Here is a 17,334-nt window from a genome sequence, read left to right as displayed (position 1 = left end):
AGAGGGGGAGAGAGAGGCCAAAGTCAAGATTCACACGTAGAGACATCCAACTAGCCTCTCCACTTGCGAAACATACATAACATAGCTGCATGTGGTGGCTCATGCTTATAATCCCAGCACTAGAAGGTCGAGGCAAGAAGATTGAGTTCAAGCCTGGGCTACAAAGTATGTCAGTGGTGGCCAGTTTGAGCTCTGCAGCATGCCTCAAATTAATTAACAAGACTGAGGTGCAGAATACTAAATATTTCGACTAGTATTTATATTTATATTAAAACAAGCTTTAGGCCTATTAATTCCCTTTGGTTTCATTTATTTCATGCGGCCCTTCTGCTTTGACTGGCCCCATGCATGTGCCATTCAAAAGCAAGCTGGGGCAACCTCATGAAGGTCCATGGAGCCCCAAACAGGTAGGAAGTGCTGGAGGGATGACCGGACCATCAGGACATGCCGACAGGTCCCAGAATGACTAAGTGATGAAGGAAAAACAAATTGCATAAATAGCAAATGCTTGTGTACAGATGTTTTCAGGCCTTTGCTTTCAGGGAAAACAAAAAAAAATGTACCTAGGAAAACTTGGCACTTTGCCTCGCTAAGTGAAGTGGCAAAGTGGAGCAGAGTCAGAGGAGCGGGTGGAGGCCTCCGAGGGGCTGAAGCCAGGCACTGAGGGCTAGAAATCCGACCTGTACTGCGTGAAACCCTGCAGTCAGACTGTGGAGGCCCATTTATTTGGAAGGGTTTTTTTTTTTTTTTTATTTTGTTTATTTTTATTTATTTGAGAATGACAGAGAGAGAAAGAAGCAAATACAGAGAGAGAGAGAGAGAATGGGCGCGCCAGGGCCTCCAGCCACTGCAAACGAACTCCAGATGCATGCACTGCCTTGTATATTTGGCTTTCGTGGGTCTTGGGGAATCAAGCCTCAAACCTGGGTCCTTAGGCTTCACAGGCAAGCGCTTAACCACTAAGCCATCTCTCCAGCCCTATTTGGAAAATTTTTTTTTAATATTTTATTTTAGAGAGAGAGAGGCTGATAGAGAAACAGAATGGATATACCAGGGCCTCTAGCCATTACAAATGAACTCCAGACACATGTCCCACCTTGTGCATCTGGCCTGCACGGATACTAAGGAATTGAACCTGGGTCCTTAGGCTTTGCAGGCAAGTGTCTTAACTGCTAAGCCATCTCTTCAGCCCTTGGTAAGTTTTCGTAGGCAATGAAGAAAATCAGAAGAGCAACCCTACATGAGGTCCATGTTCCCCTAACCCAGGTAAGACCTACGGCCTTGGGCCTAAAGCAGACAAAACTAAGCAAGCAGGCGGACAGCTCAGAAGTGGGGGGCTGTGCTGGGGGCCTCCCATGACCTCATAACCTGGGAATCAGGGTGTGGTCTCGTGCGCCTTCCACGGGGATTATGATTTAGGTAGCCATGTTTGTCCAGGTAAGAGGTTCGTCTTTCCTAAGCCTCAGGAGCCCCGGCACTCCATGTAATCCTAACTTTCCAGTACCCTCAAAACGCCTGTCCGCTGCCACCCCTGTTGTGCAAAGCCCGGTTGCACAATCATTTGCATTTGACAGGTCACTTTCATGAGCCAGTGTCCCTCTGTCCCAACCTCCTTCTGCACCTGGAAAGTCCAGAACCCCAAAAGGCAAGCCCAAGCCACCACCAGCCAAGACATTGCATTCCAAAGTCAACTACAATTCTTGCTTTTGCCCTTTTTAATATGGAAAATACATTTTAGGTTTTTTTTTTTCTCACATTCACTCAAGTTTCACTTCTCTTTCCCTACTCCCCCCACCCCAGAGCTTGCATTGTGTCCTCATAGGCCAGTGACAGGAGGGTCCATTGTTATTTTGCTCTTAGAACATAGGTGCTCTTCATTTAACAGTATGTTGACACGGGTAATTAAAACAGAACAGCACCTGTTAAGAATCAAGTCTCACCCCCTCATTAAGCCCTTCGGTTCAGCGTATCTGTAATCACTCATTCGCACTGGCAAAAAGCTCCTTATCCATAATGATCATGTGGGGCCCATTTATTTTGAGACTAGGAATCCCTGGAGGCTCAGGGACTGTTTTGTACCTAGTAAGATGGGATTAGTTAACTAGGATTCTGACCACCAGTCTTACAGTAAAATTGTACTTAAGTTGTTGAAATTGCATCAATTATGTGAGTTTTCAGCAAGTCTGTGGCAGTCAAGCCAAACACACGGACCAGAGTTTCAGTGATTTGACCCTCCCTTTTCAACCAGCATCACCTAATGAAATCGCCATTTATTGGGCTGGAGAGATGGCATAGTGGTTAAGGTGCTTGCCTGCTGAAGCCTAAGGATCCAGGTTCAATTCCCCAGTACCCACTTAAGCCAGATACACAAGGTGGTACATGTGTTTGGAGTCTGTTTGTAGTGGCTAGAGGCCCTGGTGTGCTCATTCTCTCTCTAATAAATAAAATATTTTTAAAACTTAAAAAAAAAAATCTCCATTTACGAGATGTCTTAGCGGTTAAGGCACTTGCCTGCAAAGCCAAAGGACTCAGGTTCGGCTCTACAGGACCCACGTAAGCCAGATGTACATGCATCTGGAGTTCGTCTGCAGTGGCTGGAGGCCCTGGCACACTCATTCTCTCTCCCTCCCTCCCTCTCTCTCTCTCTCTCCCGACCTGCCTGTTTCTGTATCTCTCTCTCACTCTCTCAAATAAATAAAAATAAAATATTTTAAAATGTGCATCACCCCCCACATGCCAATGAACTTTAAAAAAAAAAAAACAACTCCATTTACTAGTTACTGTGTATACATCGGGGGAGGGGGGTGCATGTATGTTCGTATGTGTATGTGTAATCATGCACGTAGAGGACAGAGGTCAATGTCAAGGGTCATCCTCAGTCATCCTCCACCCTACTCTTCTCTCCTAGAGCTCACCAGTTCAGTCCCACTAGCTAGCCAGTGAGGACCAGGGATCCTCTGCCGCCTCCTCTCTCTCCAGCATGGGATTACAGGTGCATGCCACAGTCACCACCCAGCATTGGACAGGGGTGCTGGGGATCTTAACTCAGGTACTAATGTTTACATGACAAGCATTTCACCCCCTGAGCCAGCTCCGCAGCCTCTGTTGCTTTTGGTCCTCGCCCCCCCCCCCCCTGTTTTTAAAGGTCAGCTTTCCAATATCATTGTCTGGGGTCCATCAGTCACCTGCCTCTACCAACAGGTGGAGATTGCGGGGAATGACCGAGTGTCTCCACGAACAAGCTTTCAAGGCATTCCTGCGGCCCTGCCTTCCTCCGACGCCACACTCAAAGGCATTTTCCTCTGGCCTCTAGATGTTATTTTTTAAATGTTAAAACAAAAAGGCAAACCTGTTGCAGAAGGAAATAACCCTTGAAAGATGGAACCCTGCGTGTGGAAGTTCAAAGAAAGGCGGAGGGAGGCTAATGTAAGTGTAGTGGGGTAGCCTCAGAGCGCGGTTAAACACGAGGAAGAGACGGGTGTCCTTCCATGGGTCCCACTGCCACAAATAAGAACTCTTCTACCACCTGGATTTTAAGGGTGTGGCATATAAGCATCGGGGTCTTTTAATTTACACATGTTGGAAGTTTCTTGGATAGTCTCAGTGATGCCCACCACTCTTGGCATACATGTTCTTGGGCCATCTCCTCCCCTGTAACTTGTTTGGTTACAAAAAAATGGAGCCAAGTGTGGTGCCACAATGCCTTTAATCCCAGCACCCTAAGAGGCTTTGTGAGTTCAAAGCCAGCCTGGGCTACAGAGTGTGTTTCAGGTCAGCATGGGCTAAGGTGAGACCCTCAAAAACAAACACCAAAGTTCTGGAAAGTCATTTCAGTGACCAGATTACAGAAGGCTGTGTCTTCATTTGCTCACCCCAAAGATGACACTTGTCACGTTGTCAGCTGTCCTACAGAGGCCTATGTGTCAAGGAGCTTCAGGCAGCTTCGAGCCAACAGCTTGCAAGGAAGTGAGTCGTAATGACAACATGAACAGTCTCCTTCCCCCACGGAACTGGAGAGAACCAGCCCTTGACAGTCCCAGGAAAGACCCAGAGGCAGAAGACCCCCCGCTAGGCCATTCCAGGAGTCCTGACCCATGAAAACCATGAGATACTAAATATTTAAAGCCACTACATCCTGGAGGAACTGCTAACTGATAAGTAAAACACTCATATTATGTACTGCAGGGACGGCTTCAGCAGTTAAGGCATTTGCCTGCAAAGCCAAAGGGTCCCAGTTTGATTCCCCAGGACCCACATAAGCCAGATGCACAAGGGGGTGCATGCATCTGGAGTTCATTTGCAGTAGCTGGAGGCCCTGACATGCCCATTCTGTCTCCCTCTCTCCCTCTCCCTCTCCCTCTCCCTCTCCCTCTCCCTCTCCCTCTCCCTCTCCCTCTCCCTCTCCCTCTCCCTCTCTCTCTCTCCCTCTCTCTGTGTGTGTGTGTGTGTGTGTGTGTGTATGTGTGTGTGTGTGTGTTTGTGTGTGTGTGTCTGCCTCTTTCCCCCTCTGTCTCAAATAAACAAATAAAAGTATATTTTTTAAAGGAGGCTGGTATTGTATATATGTAAGTAGAAGAATAGATTAATGAGGGTGAAAAGGCCCAAGTGAAGTCGGGGAAGAGATTGAGTAAAGGAAAGGTAGAGGGAGGGCTAATCAAAATCTAAGAGGATATAAATAAATCATATGGAAACCAACTTTTTGGACAAGGGAACAGTCAGGAGCCGTAGATTGTTGCTAGAAAATTTTCAGTGCCAGGGATGGGATACCTCCCAGCAAGTTGTTGGCCAGGGAGAGGGAGGGCCCTGATGTCCCCAAAACATTACAGGCCATTGCTGAGGCCCTTGGTTTCCCACCAGGAATAGATGGTAAGACCCTATTGCTGAAGACTCCACATACTTGGGCTGCAAGGCCACTGAGAAATCCTGCTGGAACTGAGCTGATAACCTCCTCCATATAGACCAGCTGACAGAAAGCTGGAAGAAGCCATTCTGCATGCACTTCAATGGGAGAGAGAAATCACCAGTGAAGATACTCAGCAGTGGACACTGCAAGCCTTATAATTGGCCAGCCAGGCCAAATGAGCCAATGGGTGCAATAGTGGCACATCTATCATGGTGGAAAACAACTGCCCTCAAATGGACTTGAGGCCTGCTCCATGGGAGGAATACATCCGTGATACTGAAAACCTACAACAGGGGTAGTCATGAGCCCTAGGGATGTAACGTCTGCTGCTGTCTGGCTAAATGTATATACTATGCTCATCAAACTGCCCAGTAAACACTTTTCTTAATGTTCATACCCTTATATGAATGCTACTCTCATTTTTGGTAGAGAATCTTCTCTTTTCAGATGGCAGTGACCTTGGGATGACTCAGAAGGCATCACAGAGCTGAAAAGAAGTGACAGGAGTGTTCAGCACTGCTATGTCTCTATCACTCCTTCCAAGGCTCAGGGTCCATTGCAGAAGAGGTGGCAGAAAGAATGTAAGAGCCAAAAGAAGGGTAGGACTCCTTATAACATGCACCCCCAGACACAAAATGGCATGGATATCCATGATCTCACAGTGCCTGACACTACCTACACAAGACCATCATAAGAGGAGGAAAAGATCATGACATCAAAATAAAAGAGAGACTGATTAAGAGGGGGAGGGGATATGATGGAGAGTGGAGTTTCAAAGGGGAAAGTGGGGGGAGGGAGGGCATTACCATGGGATATTTTTTTATAATCATGGAAGTTGTTCAAAAATATTTGAAAAGAAAAAAAGGATTATTAAAGTAAGAAAGCTTCAAAAAACCTCTCATATTACAAATGCACCACTGATTTTCATAATAAGGAGTCTTTAAATCCCCTTCCTATGCAAAATGCTTCAAGTTCTCGCCATACTAAATAATTTGGAGGTCCCATCTCTCCAAGAATTCCTTCCAACTCAGGCTCACATGGTTCCTTGGTCTTGTTGCTCTCCCAAAGGGCTCCAGACACCTCCTCGCATGTGCACGGGATGGAGCCCACATTTGGGAATTCATCTTCACCAGTGCCCCACAGCTGTCAGGACTGTTGGCTGCCCTGCCTACCCAGGCCATGCCCTGCCCTCTTTAGCTTTCTCAGAGCCTAAGACGGGCCCCTGTCACAGGGGTGCTCCATCAGAGTAACTGGATAGATGACAAAGCTATCCAGAGCTCTCGCTCTCACGGGGGACTTCATGCGTCACTTCAAACTTCGCCACGAGTGATGAGACCACGTTTGGCAGCACTCTCGAAGGGGGCTCTGAGCATCCCTGACAATGGCCAGAGGCCTGCCTCATCCGGGCCTCTTTCCTACTAACAAAGCCCGATTCCTACCCTGCCTCTAACCCAAGCCCGTTCACTTCGAACGCAACCCCCGCTCTCACAGGGCAAGTGCGCTGAGCCTTCTCAAATTCTGCGCCAGTTTAAGTTTTACAGACCATAAAAGCATATAGAAAACAGACTCTCAACTTTCGACCCTTTGGTTATTAAACTCTCCTTGTATAAAGAACAATGCAAAGGGGAGGGGGTGCTGTACCTCAAAATTACATGCAAGCCCAGAGTCATTTTTTAAAACAAATCAGTGACAGGATCAATTATGGTTAACTGTTGATTTCTTAAAAAAAAAAAAAAATGCTTCTAGCTCTGCCAACTTCAGAGGACTTTACAAAATAAACAGCATTTAAGTGGCAGAATGTTTAGAGAGCTTAATCCTACCTTGTAGCCGCCAATGCGATGCTCCTGCTTAAACTCCTTGCCATTCTTCAGCCACCGCATGGTGGGGGTCGGGCTCCCCCCAGCTGGACAGCGGAACTTCACGGTGTTGGCCGCGGGGACCGCGTGCAGCCGTTTCTCCATCTTGTCCGTGTTGGTCCAGTACGGCGCCCCTGCGTTGGAAGACAATGGTAAAACATCTGCAAATCGGATGAATCACTTCACCTCTGTGAGTGACCTCCGAGAAGGTAAGAGTGTTTTATTGTATGAAAAGGATCTGATTTAAAAAGAAAAAAAAAACCTTTGGATAATATTTACATTAAGAAAATATTCTCAGGAGTCCAGTCCAGCTGACATGGCAGCGTGTCACCGGAAGAGCTGCTTAACTGGTTTATGTCTATTAACAGTGGTCAGGGTGGGGAGAACATTTGAGGCACCTTCTCTCTCTTGTGTATGTGGTGCCAAAAAATAACCTCATGTCAAGTCAGGTTTGAAAATGCTACTTTATACTCATAGGAACAACCCACGCAGTAACAGCTTATTCTTCCAAAAGCACGTCATTTTAGATCAGCAAGCCCATTAAACGATCACATATACACACTAGGAAAATAAGGTGTCCTCTAAGGCCACGCCGGCATAGCCACCAGAGCAACAGCATGAAGGAGCACCCTAACAGGAGGCCACGATCCAAGGAGGCGTCCTTAACAGCACTTTGTAGCATAAGCCAAAATACCACATCACTCAACATATCTCAATTTGTCTGCATATGTGCGGAATGTGTGCATGTGCGTGTGTTCCTAGGTGTGTGGGTACAGTGAGTGTGAGCACACAAGCCAGAGGATGCCTCAGAGGTTATCCCCAGGGCACCATCCACTTCTTTTTGAGACAGGGTCTCTCCCTGGTCTAGTGCTCACCAATCAGGTTAGACTAACTGGCCCGAGGAACCCCCCCCAATCTCCACCTCCCCAGGGCTGGAATTAGAGGCACGTGCCAGCCACCATGCCCAGAATTTTACATGGGTGCTGAGGTCCACACTCGGGTCCTCATGCTTACCCAAGGCAAGCAAGCACTTTATTCAGCAAGCTATCTCCTTAGCCCCATCTTATTTTATTTTTTAATAAAAGCAACCTTTTTTCTTTCCCAAAAGTGGCTGTGAACACCACAATCCTAACACCATGCCCAAGCTGAAAATTCTTTTTTTTTTTTTTTGTTTGTTTTTTGGTTTTTTTTGTTTTTCGAGGTACAGTCTCACTCTAGTCCAGGCTGACCTGGAATTCACTATGTGGTCTCAGGGTGGCTTCGAACTCACGGCGATCCCCCTACCTCTGCCTCCCTCCCAAGTGCTGGGATTAAAGGCGTGTGCCACCACACCCGGCCAAGCTGACAATTTAATAGGAAGCTACTAACTAGATGCTATGCCAAGTCCTAAGTAGCCCTCACACTCATAAGTAAAAGTGATGTTGAAAGCCAAGAAAGGAGATAAGCTTTTCAATCACCAAGTGAAGTGGATTTTATAAACAGGTGTTACACCGCCATTGACTCCTCATGCCTGCCACTGATGGCTGGTGACTCCCATTGGCCAAGCATTGTTCTAAGAGCTCTTGCATGCTGTGCACATTAATCCTCACAACCACCGAATGATAGAGGGACTAATATAATCCATTACATGTGGGTGAACTGAGGCGCTGAGAAGTCATCGATCAACAGCCGCAGTGCTAAAAGAGGTGCAGTCAGGATTTGAACCCAATCAGAATGAGGGCAGAGCCCACTGGTTTTAGCTAGCACGAGTCTACACTGCTAATAGGAATGAGCCTTGCCAAGGACCCCCTCACCCCCCGCAACTGCCGTAACACTTAGGACTAGCGCCCTGGACAGCCAGTCTGGACTAAGAAAACACCTCAACATCTCTTATTGCCCCGGGCTTCCCCTACAGTCTTGAACAAATCATTAACCCAAATCCTTGTATCCCCACCCTACTTCCTTAAAGGATCTCCATCAGTGGGGCTTTGAACATTCTAGAAGGATGACTGAGGGTCAGATTACAGTGGCATACTTATGCCACAAATCTGAGGCAAAATAGTCCTGGCATGGGTTTGGGCTCGGAGGCCTGTGTGGAAGTCTCCATCCTGGTGCACATGGAGAAGGACAGACCTTGGCAGTCAGACGCTCCCATCACGACTGGAATAACTACACCTGCCCCTCTATGTCTCACACTTATTCTTGGGCCCTTTTTAAAAAAAAATTTGTTTATTTTTATTTATTTATTTGAGAGCGACAGACAGAGAGAAAAAGGGGCACAGAGAGAGAATGGGCGCGCCAGGGCCTCCAACCACTGCAAACAATCTCCAGATGTGTGCACCACCTTGTGCATCTGGCTTATGTGGGTCCCGGAGAATCGAGCCTCAAACCAGGGTCCTTAGGCTTCACAGGCAAGTGCTTCACTGCTAAACCATCTCTCCAGTCCCTTCTTGGTCACTTTCTACAAGAGACAGAGCTGAGATTTCTCATCAAGGGCACACTATCTTCTTTGTTCTTTTGTAATCCCAAGTGTCAAGGTGGTGGGATTTAGGTAGCAAGTGCGTGACAGCAAGGCACTTCATCTACCCTGTACAGGGAAAGAAGGAGAGAGAAGGGGACAGAGGGAGGGCAAAGGAGAAAAGAAGCTGCCCTCTTCCCTTCAATCCAGTTTCATTTGCAGTGAACGCGCAGCTTAGGGACCATGTGGCTCTGGGTGTCAAATGCCCGTAAACACACCTATTCTTTCGAGGGGTCACTGGGGAGTACTGGACTCCCATTCATCACAAGACCCCTGGGGCCTGGCGTGCACTGATACAATTTCGATAATCTTTCATTTTAAAAGCGTCTACTTAGAAAAATCCATCCAAAGCCACTGAAAAGCGGCCATTGAGAGCCCAAAATAAATAATGAGCTTTGTGGCTACACAAAGGCTTTCACAAATCTGACCTAAATGGAAAGCACGCCTCATGCTGTCAGGTGTCTGCGCTCATGTCGTTTGTTTAAGTAAACACAATGGCCCATTCACATGAATTAGCTAAATATGAACCCCTAACTCAGAGAGCATCAATTACCACTGAGCTGATTTTCGGAATGTCTTTTCTTTTTAACAACGACAACAACAACAACAAAATCAACAGATATGTGCTTACAAACCATTAGGCAAGATTCTTTCATACTGCCCAGGAGTCAAAAGGCAGGATTTGGCTTAAGGAACTAGGAATGTCATTCTTTCCCACTCTCATGGGACTAAGCCATCGGTGGAACTCGACCAGTACAGGGGACTGTCCCCAACCTGCACTGAGCAGGTCAACGGTACACTGGTAACTGCTTCTGACCCAATGTCTAAGGAATGACTTAAAAACCAAGAAGACTGTTGCTGGAATCTCTGGCAGGTGGACATTTTCCTGGAATGAAACTTGAATCAATAAACTCCACCTACAGACTTTGCTCGTGCAAATCAGACACCAGCTGTGGGTCAGGGTATGGGCACACCTTCTAGTCTCTGTCTCCAAGACCCAATGGTGGATGAAGGCACCATGAAATACCATCACAAGAGTGGGAACAGATCACCTGGGAGGGTGTAGCTTGAGTGTCCCAACAATGCCCTGAGAACCAAAAGGACTGTCAGGCCAAGTGGTTCAAGGTGTGCTGTGTGCCAGGGAGGGGCCATCCAATGCTCTACCTGGCTCCTGTTTGACCTGCACTGTTCTGTTGGGTACTAAACCAACTTCCCTATCAGGTGGCAAATGCACACATCTTTAAAACTCACATGATGCTAGAAAGAAAGAAGCAGCTTTATGATTCTTTTACAGTGACCTAAACATAAAGGATCTGATTGAGCTGGAAAAATAACACCTCTGCACCACCACCACGCTCTACAGTGGCAGCCTGATGCCCTTCATAGATTTTTTTTTTAAGATAGGATCTTGCTAAGTACTTCAGGCTAGCCTCAAACTTGCAATCCCCCTGCCTCAGACATCCAACTGATGGGATTACAAGTGTTTATCAATCAGCACGCCTGATTATCTATAGACTCTGCCCTCTAGAATATTTCCTGCCATGGGCCTGGTAGCATGTAATCCAGACACTCAGAAGGCAGAGACAAGAGAATCTTGAGTTTGAAGCCAAGTCTGGGGGATATATTGAGTTCCAGTCTAACCTGAAACCTGGGCTACATGTGGAGACTGTCTTTAAAAAAAAAACAACACAAAAATGTATGTATGTATAGATGGATGGATGGACGGACAGATGGACAGATAGATGGATTCCCTGCCACTTTCACAGTCTAACCATGTGAAAATGCCAGGACAACCAAAGAACTGCAACACACCTCCAGAGAAATGGGGGACAGACACCATGGCCAACCAGAACCCAAAGAGGCTTTGTTCCCAGCAAGGCTTAGGAGCAGCTTCCCAAATTTCACACGCAGAAGGAAGTGCTCTAAGGAATTAAAGGTGTGCAGAAGCAGAGCTAATCCTGGCAGGCAGTGGATGGTTCTTTGGTCAACAACCTTAACAGAAGTGAAACTACAAGCCAAGGACGGATCAGGTCACGTGAACTCGGGTTATATGATCATCTACTCTCCTTACTTCTCTTTGTATAACCTTAGGGATATATAAAGAGCACATGAGAAGTCACTTAACCAATAGAGGGAGGACGGCTGGCACAGACCTGCAAAGACTTATAAACTGAAATGTTAAGTCGCAGTCAACTCTGAAGTAAACGAGTAGATCTCCCTTTAAGTCTGAGAAAATCCCATTATGAAGATACAGCGCGCCGGCTCATGGCCAGCCTCGCCACAGATGCTTACGGCCTGCTGCTGGCGGTCACGTGAAGTGGAATTTTGCTTTAAGATGCGCCTGGTGGAAGAGAGATCCTAACCCCACCAGATCCCTCCTAGTACTGGGTGAACTTTCTTAACCACCCATCCTAGTGTGAAGTGACGGATGCCAGCTTAGAGGTCAGGGTACCTCTGTCCCAGAAAGTATCCTGTGGGCACCTGCTGAACAAGAACGGAGCAAAAGAGGTTGACACTTAAGTTGCCTTAAAGGTGCTCAAAGGTGGGGGGGGGGGTGACCAGTAAAGGTTTAGCTAGAAAAGAAGAGTTGCTCTGATAGGATCCCTCCCTCCTGTCATAACCTTCCCAGACATATGCATGCCAGGGTAGGTACTGATTGTCAACAAGCAGTAGCGTCATAAGGGATTTTGACCCTGCCATTTAGACTTAATGATACACAGGCTGCTCAACTTGATGCCGCAAACACTCTTCCACATGGAAGGCTTACCGTTGGCTCTCCCCAGTAACAAAAGAAAAGCGCAGCCCAATGCTTTGAAAGTAAAATATGGAATCATATTACCAGGCTGTACCAAGAGACCTCAGTAACCATCTGGCCCAATGGCTGACGGGATCAATGTCACCCACAAAGGTTAAGTGATTTGATCAAGGTCATGCAACCAGAGGCCAGGTCGAGGCTAGCCCAGAGTCTCCAGCTCCCTGAGCAGTACTCCTACAACGGCTGCAGGGTGCCCTGTGAACTCTCCCATGGCAATTAAGTCAGAAGTTCAAGATTTATGTGAGGCGTGTATGCTGATGGCTGCCAACTGTATTTTTATTGATGCAAAAATAAAAATAAAGCAGCCTGTTTCAGCTCCTAGATTAAGTCCCACCAACTCCCCAAAGCCTCACTAAGGCCTCTGTCTTAAGTCTATAATTAGAGCTTTTAAAAATACCACTAATCAGGACATTTAAATGCTCTGACCCCTGAGGTGGGGGGGGGCTGTCACTATCCCTGCAATCGTCTGCAGTTCATCTGTTTTTGGTTTGGCAGAAACTGAGAGAAAGCAAATCTAACAGAGTATGTGCCTGTGAGGGTGTGACTAGGAAGGGGTGTCTGTCTGGCTTCACTTGAGAAACCTCATCCAAACAGTCCACTGACCAGAGAGGTGTTCAATCAGAAACGCATTTAAAACACACACCCACACACACACAGGCAAGTGAGCCACAAGAGAAATGACTTGAGTCCTCTGGGAGGCCAGTGCCCTGTGAAATTCTCAGGATCTGCCTGCAAAGCAAAACCCTCCAGCCAATGACAGGGATGTGGCGGGGGGGGGGGGAGGGGGGGTTGAGAAGGGAAGACCACTTGACCAGCGGCTTTTGTGAGAAATTGCCAGAAGTGACTTGTGTATGGAAAAGGAGGAACTTCCAGAATCCGAGGAGGCCTTTGTGATTCTCTTGTTATTCTTTTCATTAAAATGTTAGAAATGTCACTGTAGCTAAGAAATCTGCCTATATCACCAGCTTAGATATAAGTTATTAAAAAAGAACAAGTGGTCAGGACTTTTATTAAAGAGTTTGAGATCTCAGACCAGAGACCTTGTCTTCCCTAGTTACTGCACCACCACCCCCCCAAAAAAACTTTCAGTCCAACAAGGAGTATGGCATTTGCAGGAGTCAACAGGAATGGAACACAATGGAAAATTCCCTGGTCTCTTTCTTCCCTCAAAACACCCAGTGATAGCTGTGTTGCTATCATTTCCCTCCAGTCGAGCACCAGACCCGAACTCCTTGTCCGTCACAATCTGCCCAAGAGCTCTGCTCACAAGACCTCGCTTTCTGCGCTACCAGACACCCCATTGTGGTACCTACTTCCTGGGGAAGGCAAGGGCTAGCTAAACTGCACTTGGCTATGCTGATGCACAGGTTCGGAACCTTGCAAAGCCCTCAACCTGGATGCATTTCAAATCTTAGCAATTGAAACTGAAGCTTTCTGCCCAGAGAAAACGTGTTTCGCTGAGGGGCGTGTGTAGCCGCATTATTTCCTGGCAGCTGGGCTTGTGATGGCAATGACGTCACAGGTTTGCTCTGCTGGGGGAGACATCTAGTACTGGCAAGGCGTGAGGTCATCAGCCACGCAGCTGGTGAAGAATAATGACCAGGAGATGCCCTCACATCTGTGCAGGGAGAACTTAATGTAAAGGGGGTCGGGGGGGGGGGGGGAGCGGTCAGATCCATCCATCAGCCCATGCAGGGAACTGCAGTGTGTGTGTAATAGCACATTAATAGTTAGAAAGTTGTGGAGCCGGGCGTGGTGGCTCATGCTTTTAATCCCAGCACTCAGAAGGCAGAGGTAGGAGGATCGCCGTGAGTTCAAGGCCACCCTGAGACTCCATAGTGAATTCCAGTCAGCCTGGGCTAGAGTGAGACCCTACCTCGAAAAACAAAAAAAAATTAAATTTAAAAAAAGTTAGAAAGTTTTTAAAAGGGTCTCGTGGGGAGTGGGGTGGCTGAAGAGATGGCTTAGCAGTTAAGGCACTTGTCTCAAAGCCAAAGGACCCATGTTCGATTCTCCAAGACCCAAGTAAGCCAGATGCACAAGGTGGCACTTGCATCTGGAGGTAGTTTGCAGTGGCTGGAGGCCCTGGCATGTTCATCCTCCCTCTCTCTATCTGCCTTTCTCTCTCTCTCTCCCTCTCTCTCAAATACATAAATAAAAATAAAAGGGTTTCATGGTTAATAAGTTTGGAAAATCCTAGAAAAGGACAAAATTAAACCTATGCTTTACTACAGAGGTTCTCAGCACGTGAATTATGCTATTGGACACCGTCCATCTCCAAGCAAAGATCACAGCATGTAGTATTTCCTAAAATTAAAGCAAGATACAACTCACTTTTCACAGAGAATTGTTCTGAACTAGGGTTCTCATGAATATTCTTTGAGACATGAACACAGCACTGCTTCAAATGAGACCCAGAAGAGAGAGGCAGGGGACTTGCAAGTGCTTGAAACAGTCATTTCACACTCAGCCTGGTTCTTGACCCCAGAAGGGCAGGACTGAGACACGAGGCCAGACTGTGAACAATGCCATGAAACAGAACCCATGAACTCACGCTCGGCCCAGACGAACGAGGAAGCCCTCCACACAGCTGCGACGGTTGTGCTACATCGGGCAAGGGGACTTCAGAATTAGGGGCAAAATGAGTACTGTAATCAGGGTCAAATAAGACCTTGGGGCTGAAGAGATGGCTTAGCAGCTAAGCGCTTCCCTGTGAAGCCTAAGGACCCCCGTTTGAGGCTTGATTCCCCAGGACCCACGTAAGGCAGATGCACAAGGGGGCATGCGTGTCTGGAGTTCATTGTGGTTGGAGACCCTGGCGCCCCCATTCTCTCTCTCTCTGTCTCTCCCTCCCTCTTTCTCTATCACTTTCAAATAAATAATAAAAATAAAGCAAAACAACAACAACAAAAAGACTCTGACATTAAATAGCACAAATTTCCTGAGTGTCTAATTTCTTACAGTCCCTCCCCCTACCCCATGACTATAATACGGGGGACTAAACCCAGGGTCTCCTCTTATTTCTGCTCTCTTTTTTAATATTTTTATTTGTTATTTATTTATTTGAGAGAGAAAGACAGAGAGAGAGAGAGAGAGAGAGAGAGAGAGAGAATGGATGCACCAGGGACTCCAGCCACTGAAAACCAACCCCAGACACAGGAGCCACCTTGTGTGTCTGGCTTATGTGAGTCCTGGGGAAACATGGCTTTGCGGACAAGCACTTTAACCACTAAGCCATCTCTCCAGCCTCTCCTCTTATTTCTTTTTTTTTTTTTTTTTTTTTTGGTTTTTCGAGGTAGGGTTTCAGTCTAGCACAGGCTAACCTGGAATTCACTATATAGTCTCAGGGTGGCCTTGAGCTCACGGCAATCCTCCTACCTCTGCCTCCCGAGTACTGGGATTAAAGGTGTGTGCCACCAGGCCCAGCTCCTCTTATTTCTTTATTGTTCCTTTTCCCCTTGGATACAGCTACCATGCTATCTGCACACTATCGATTGAATACCTCTGGCCCTGGCAAGTACACTTGCCTTTGTCTATCGAGCCACCCACCCGAATTAGACAGACAGTAACTCCAGCCTGCCGGCAAAAGGAATCACCTGCACTAGATCTTCCAAGCTGCTAAATATAGAACTAAACACACAATGTCCTAAGCCAGAAACAGAAGAAAACAAAAATCTCCCCCACAAACCCCCCAAAATTTCACTGTCAGCACTGGACCACAAGAGCGCCATTGGTCAGCTCCACTCAAAACAAACATTCGAGCATCTCCCAGTGGCCTTTCCAGACAGTGGATGAGAGGAAGCCATGTGGATGCACCGTTGTTTCCATGTGGCTGAAAATGCCAAGAATTTGGGGCTTCGGCAATTTTCCCTAGTAATCGGGTCAGGCATTTGACACTTGAGGTGGCAGAAAAATTGTGTGAATGGTGACATCCCCTCTCCCGCCTTGCCAATTACGCCAGCCATGGCATTCCTTAGTCCGCACAGGCCACAGCTGCTTAATCTCAGCTGCCCCGGGCTGCACCTGTGAATGCAACCGGCATAATCACACTAACAGATGGCAGAGGCCAAGTAGCCAGCTACGAAGCCCGATCACTTTAAATAGCATCTAATGTTTCACAGGCACCAAACCAGGGCCCCTCCCGACAGCAGAATCTCCCTGGTACAGCTAACACCAGCCCTTAATCGCCACCGAGCACCCATTGAGGGCCAGAGCTGGTGTCATTCGAGAGCTAATTACCAAAAGCCCTGGTTGCAAGGTGAAAGCAAGGCAAGCGCTCCGCTGCTTGCTGCCCGTTAGACACTGCGCTCTACGGCCTCGGGCCCTTCTGCCCAGGCAGTCAGACCAATAGTGGCCACAGCAGGCCGACTCTGATGCCAGCAGGAGAGTCTGCTCACTCGGCTGGGTTGGGACGTGATTTCCATCAGCAGTTGCATGTAATGAGGTCACATGGGCTTCTAGTAATGTGCCATGAGGTGGGACACTCAGTCATCCTTTCAAAACAGTTACCAGGCATGCCAGAGAAAATCAAGCTATGGAAGCCGATGTCCCCGTCGGCATTGGAGGCACACAAACGTCTCTCTCCACCCTCGTGGAGACCAGACATGACCACAGGTGACAGGCACCCACCCTCTGCTCCCTGAGTCGGTGCTCAGATCAATTCAAGGATCACCACTCCCCAACTAACTGGGCTACCAGAGGTGACTGAGCCAGCAGCTAGCCCCGCGGTCACCAGAGAGGGAGGGTTGTGGGCTCCTCTACCCCCAAGCTTCACGCAGAGCCAGCTATCAGCAGTGAGCAGCACACACTTAGCTAATCTGTTTATCACTGGGGAACAGGAAGAATAATGACAGCCTTGGGAAGGCTGGTGCAGATCACAGGAGAAGACGCTTTCACTTTATTACCCAGTCTTACGAACAAGATGGCAATGGCAGATGACTATTCAGGGCAGATCTCTCTGTGCCTGTCCCTAAGCCAGTGTGGAGCAGTTTGCCTCCAGTCTCTAACCCACTGGGTCTGAGGGGGAGCCTGGGAATGTACATTTCTAGCAAGTTCTCAGAGGCTGCTAATGCTGGTCCAAGGACAGCAGTTTGAGAACCAGAAGCAAACACTACATAAACCAAACTATTTACGTTTGTGCCCAAACTGCTGAGATACTCGGGGACAATGCCAAATCTATCCTGAAGTAACACATTCATCTGGATGCCGAATGTCACTTCCTCTCTTTCTTGAAAATGCCCTAAGCTAAAGACAAGCCTTTTCA

At 47.5% G+C, this 17,334-nt stretch overlaps 1 protein-coding gene across 11 annotated transcripts in view; it reads right to left on the bottom strand.

Annotated features, from left to right (window-relative positions):
• Fgfr2 (fibroblast growth factor receptor 2) overlaps positions 1-17,334 on the bottom strand; it is a 125,091-nt gene that overhangs the window by 75,334 nt on the left and 32,423 nt on the right. For all 11 annotated transcript variants that reach the window (XM_045145108.1, XM_045145066.1, XM_004659282.2 and 8 more), the window contains one exon: positions 6,724-6,893. In XM_045145108.1, coding sequence (XP_045001043.1) covers positions 6,724-6,893 — 170 coding nt within the window. The remainder of the gene's footprint in view (positions 1-6,723; positions 6,894-17,334) is intronic.

The sequence above is a fragment of the Jaculus jaculus genome, chromosome 1, assembly GCF_020740685.1.
Source record: "Jaculus jaculus isolate mJacJac1 chromosome 1, mJacJac1.mat.Y.cur, whole genome shotgun sequence".
NCBI lineage: Eukaryota > Metazoa > Chordata > Mammalia > Rodentia > Dipodidae > Jaculus > Jaculus jaculus.
The sequence above is the reverse complement of the archived record's forward strand: the minus strand, read 5'-3'. Positions and strand labels throughout refer to the sequence as shown.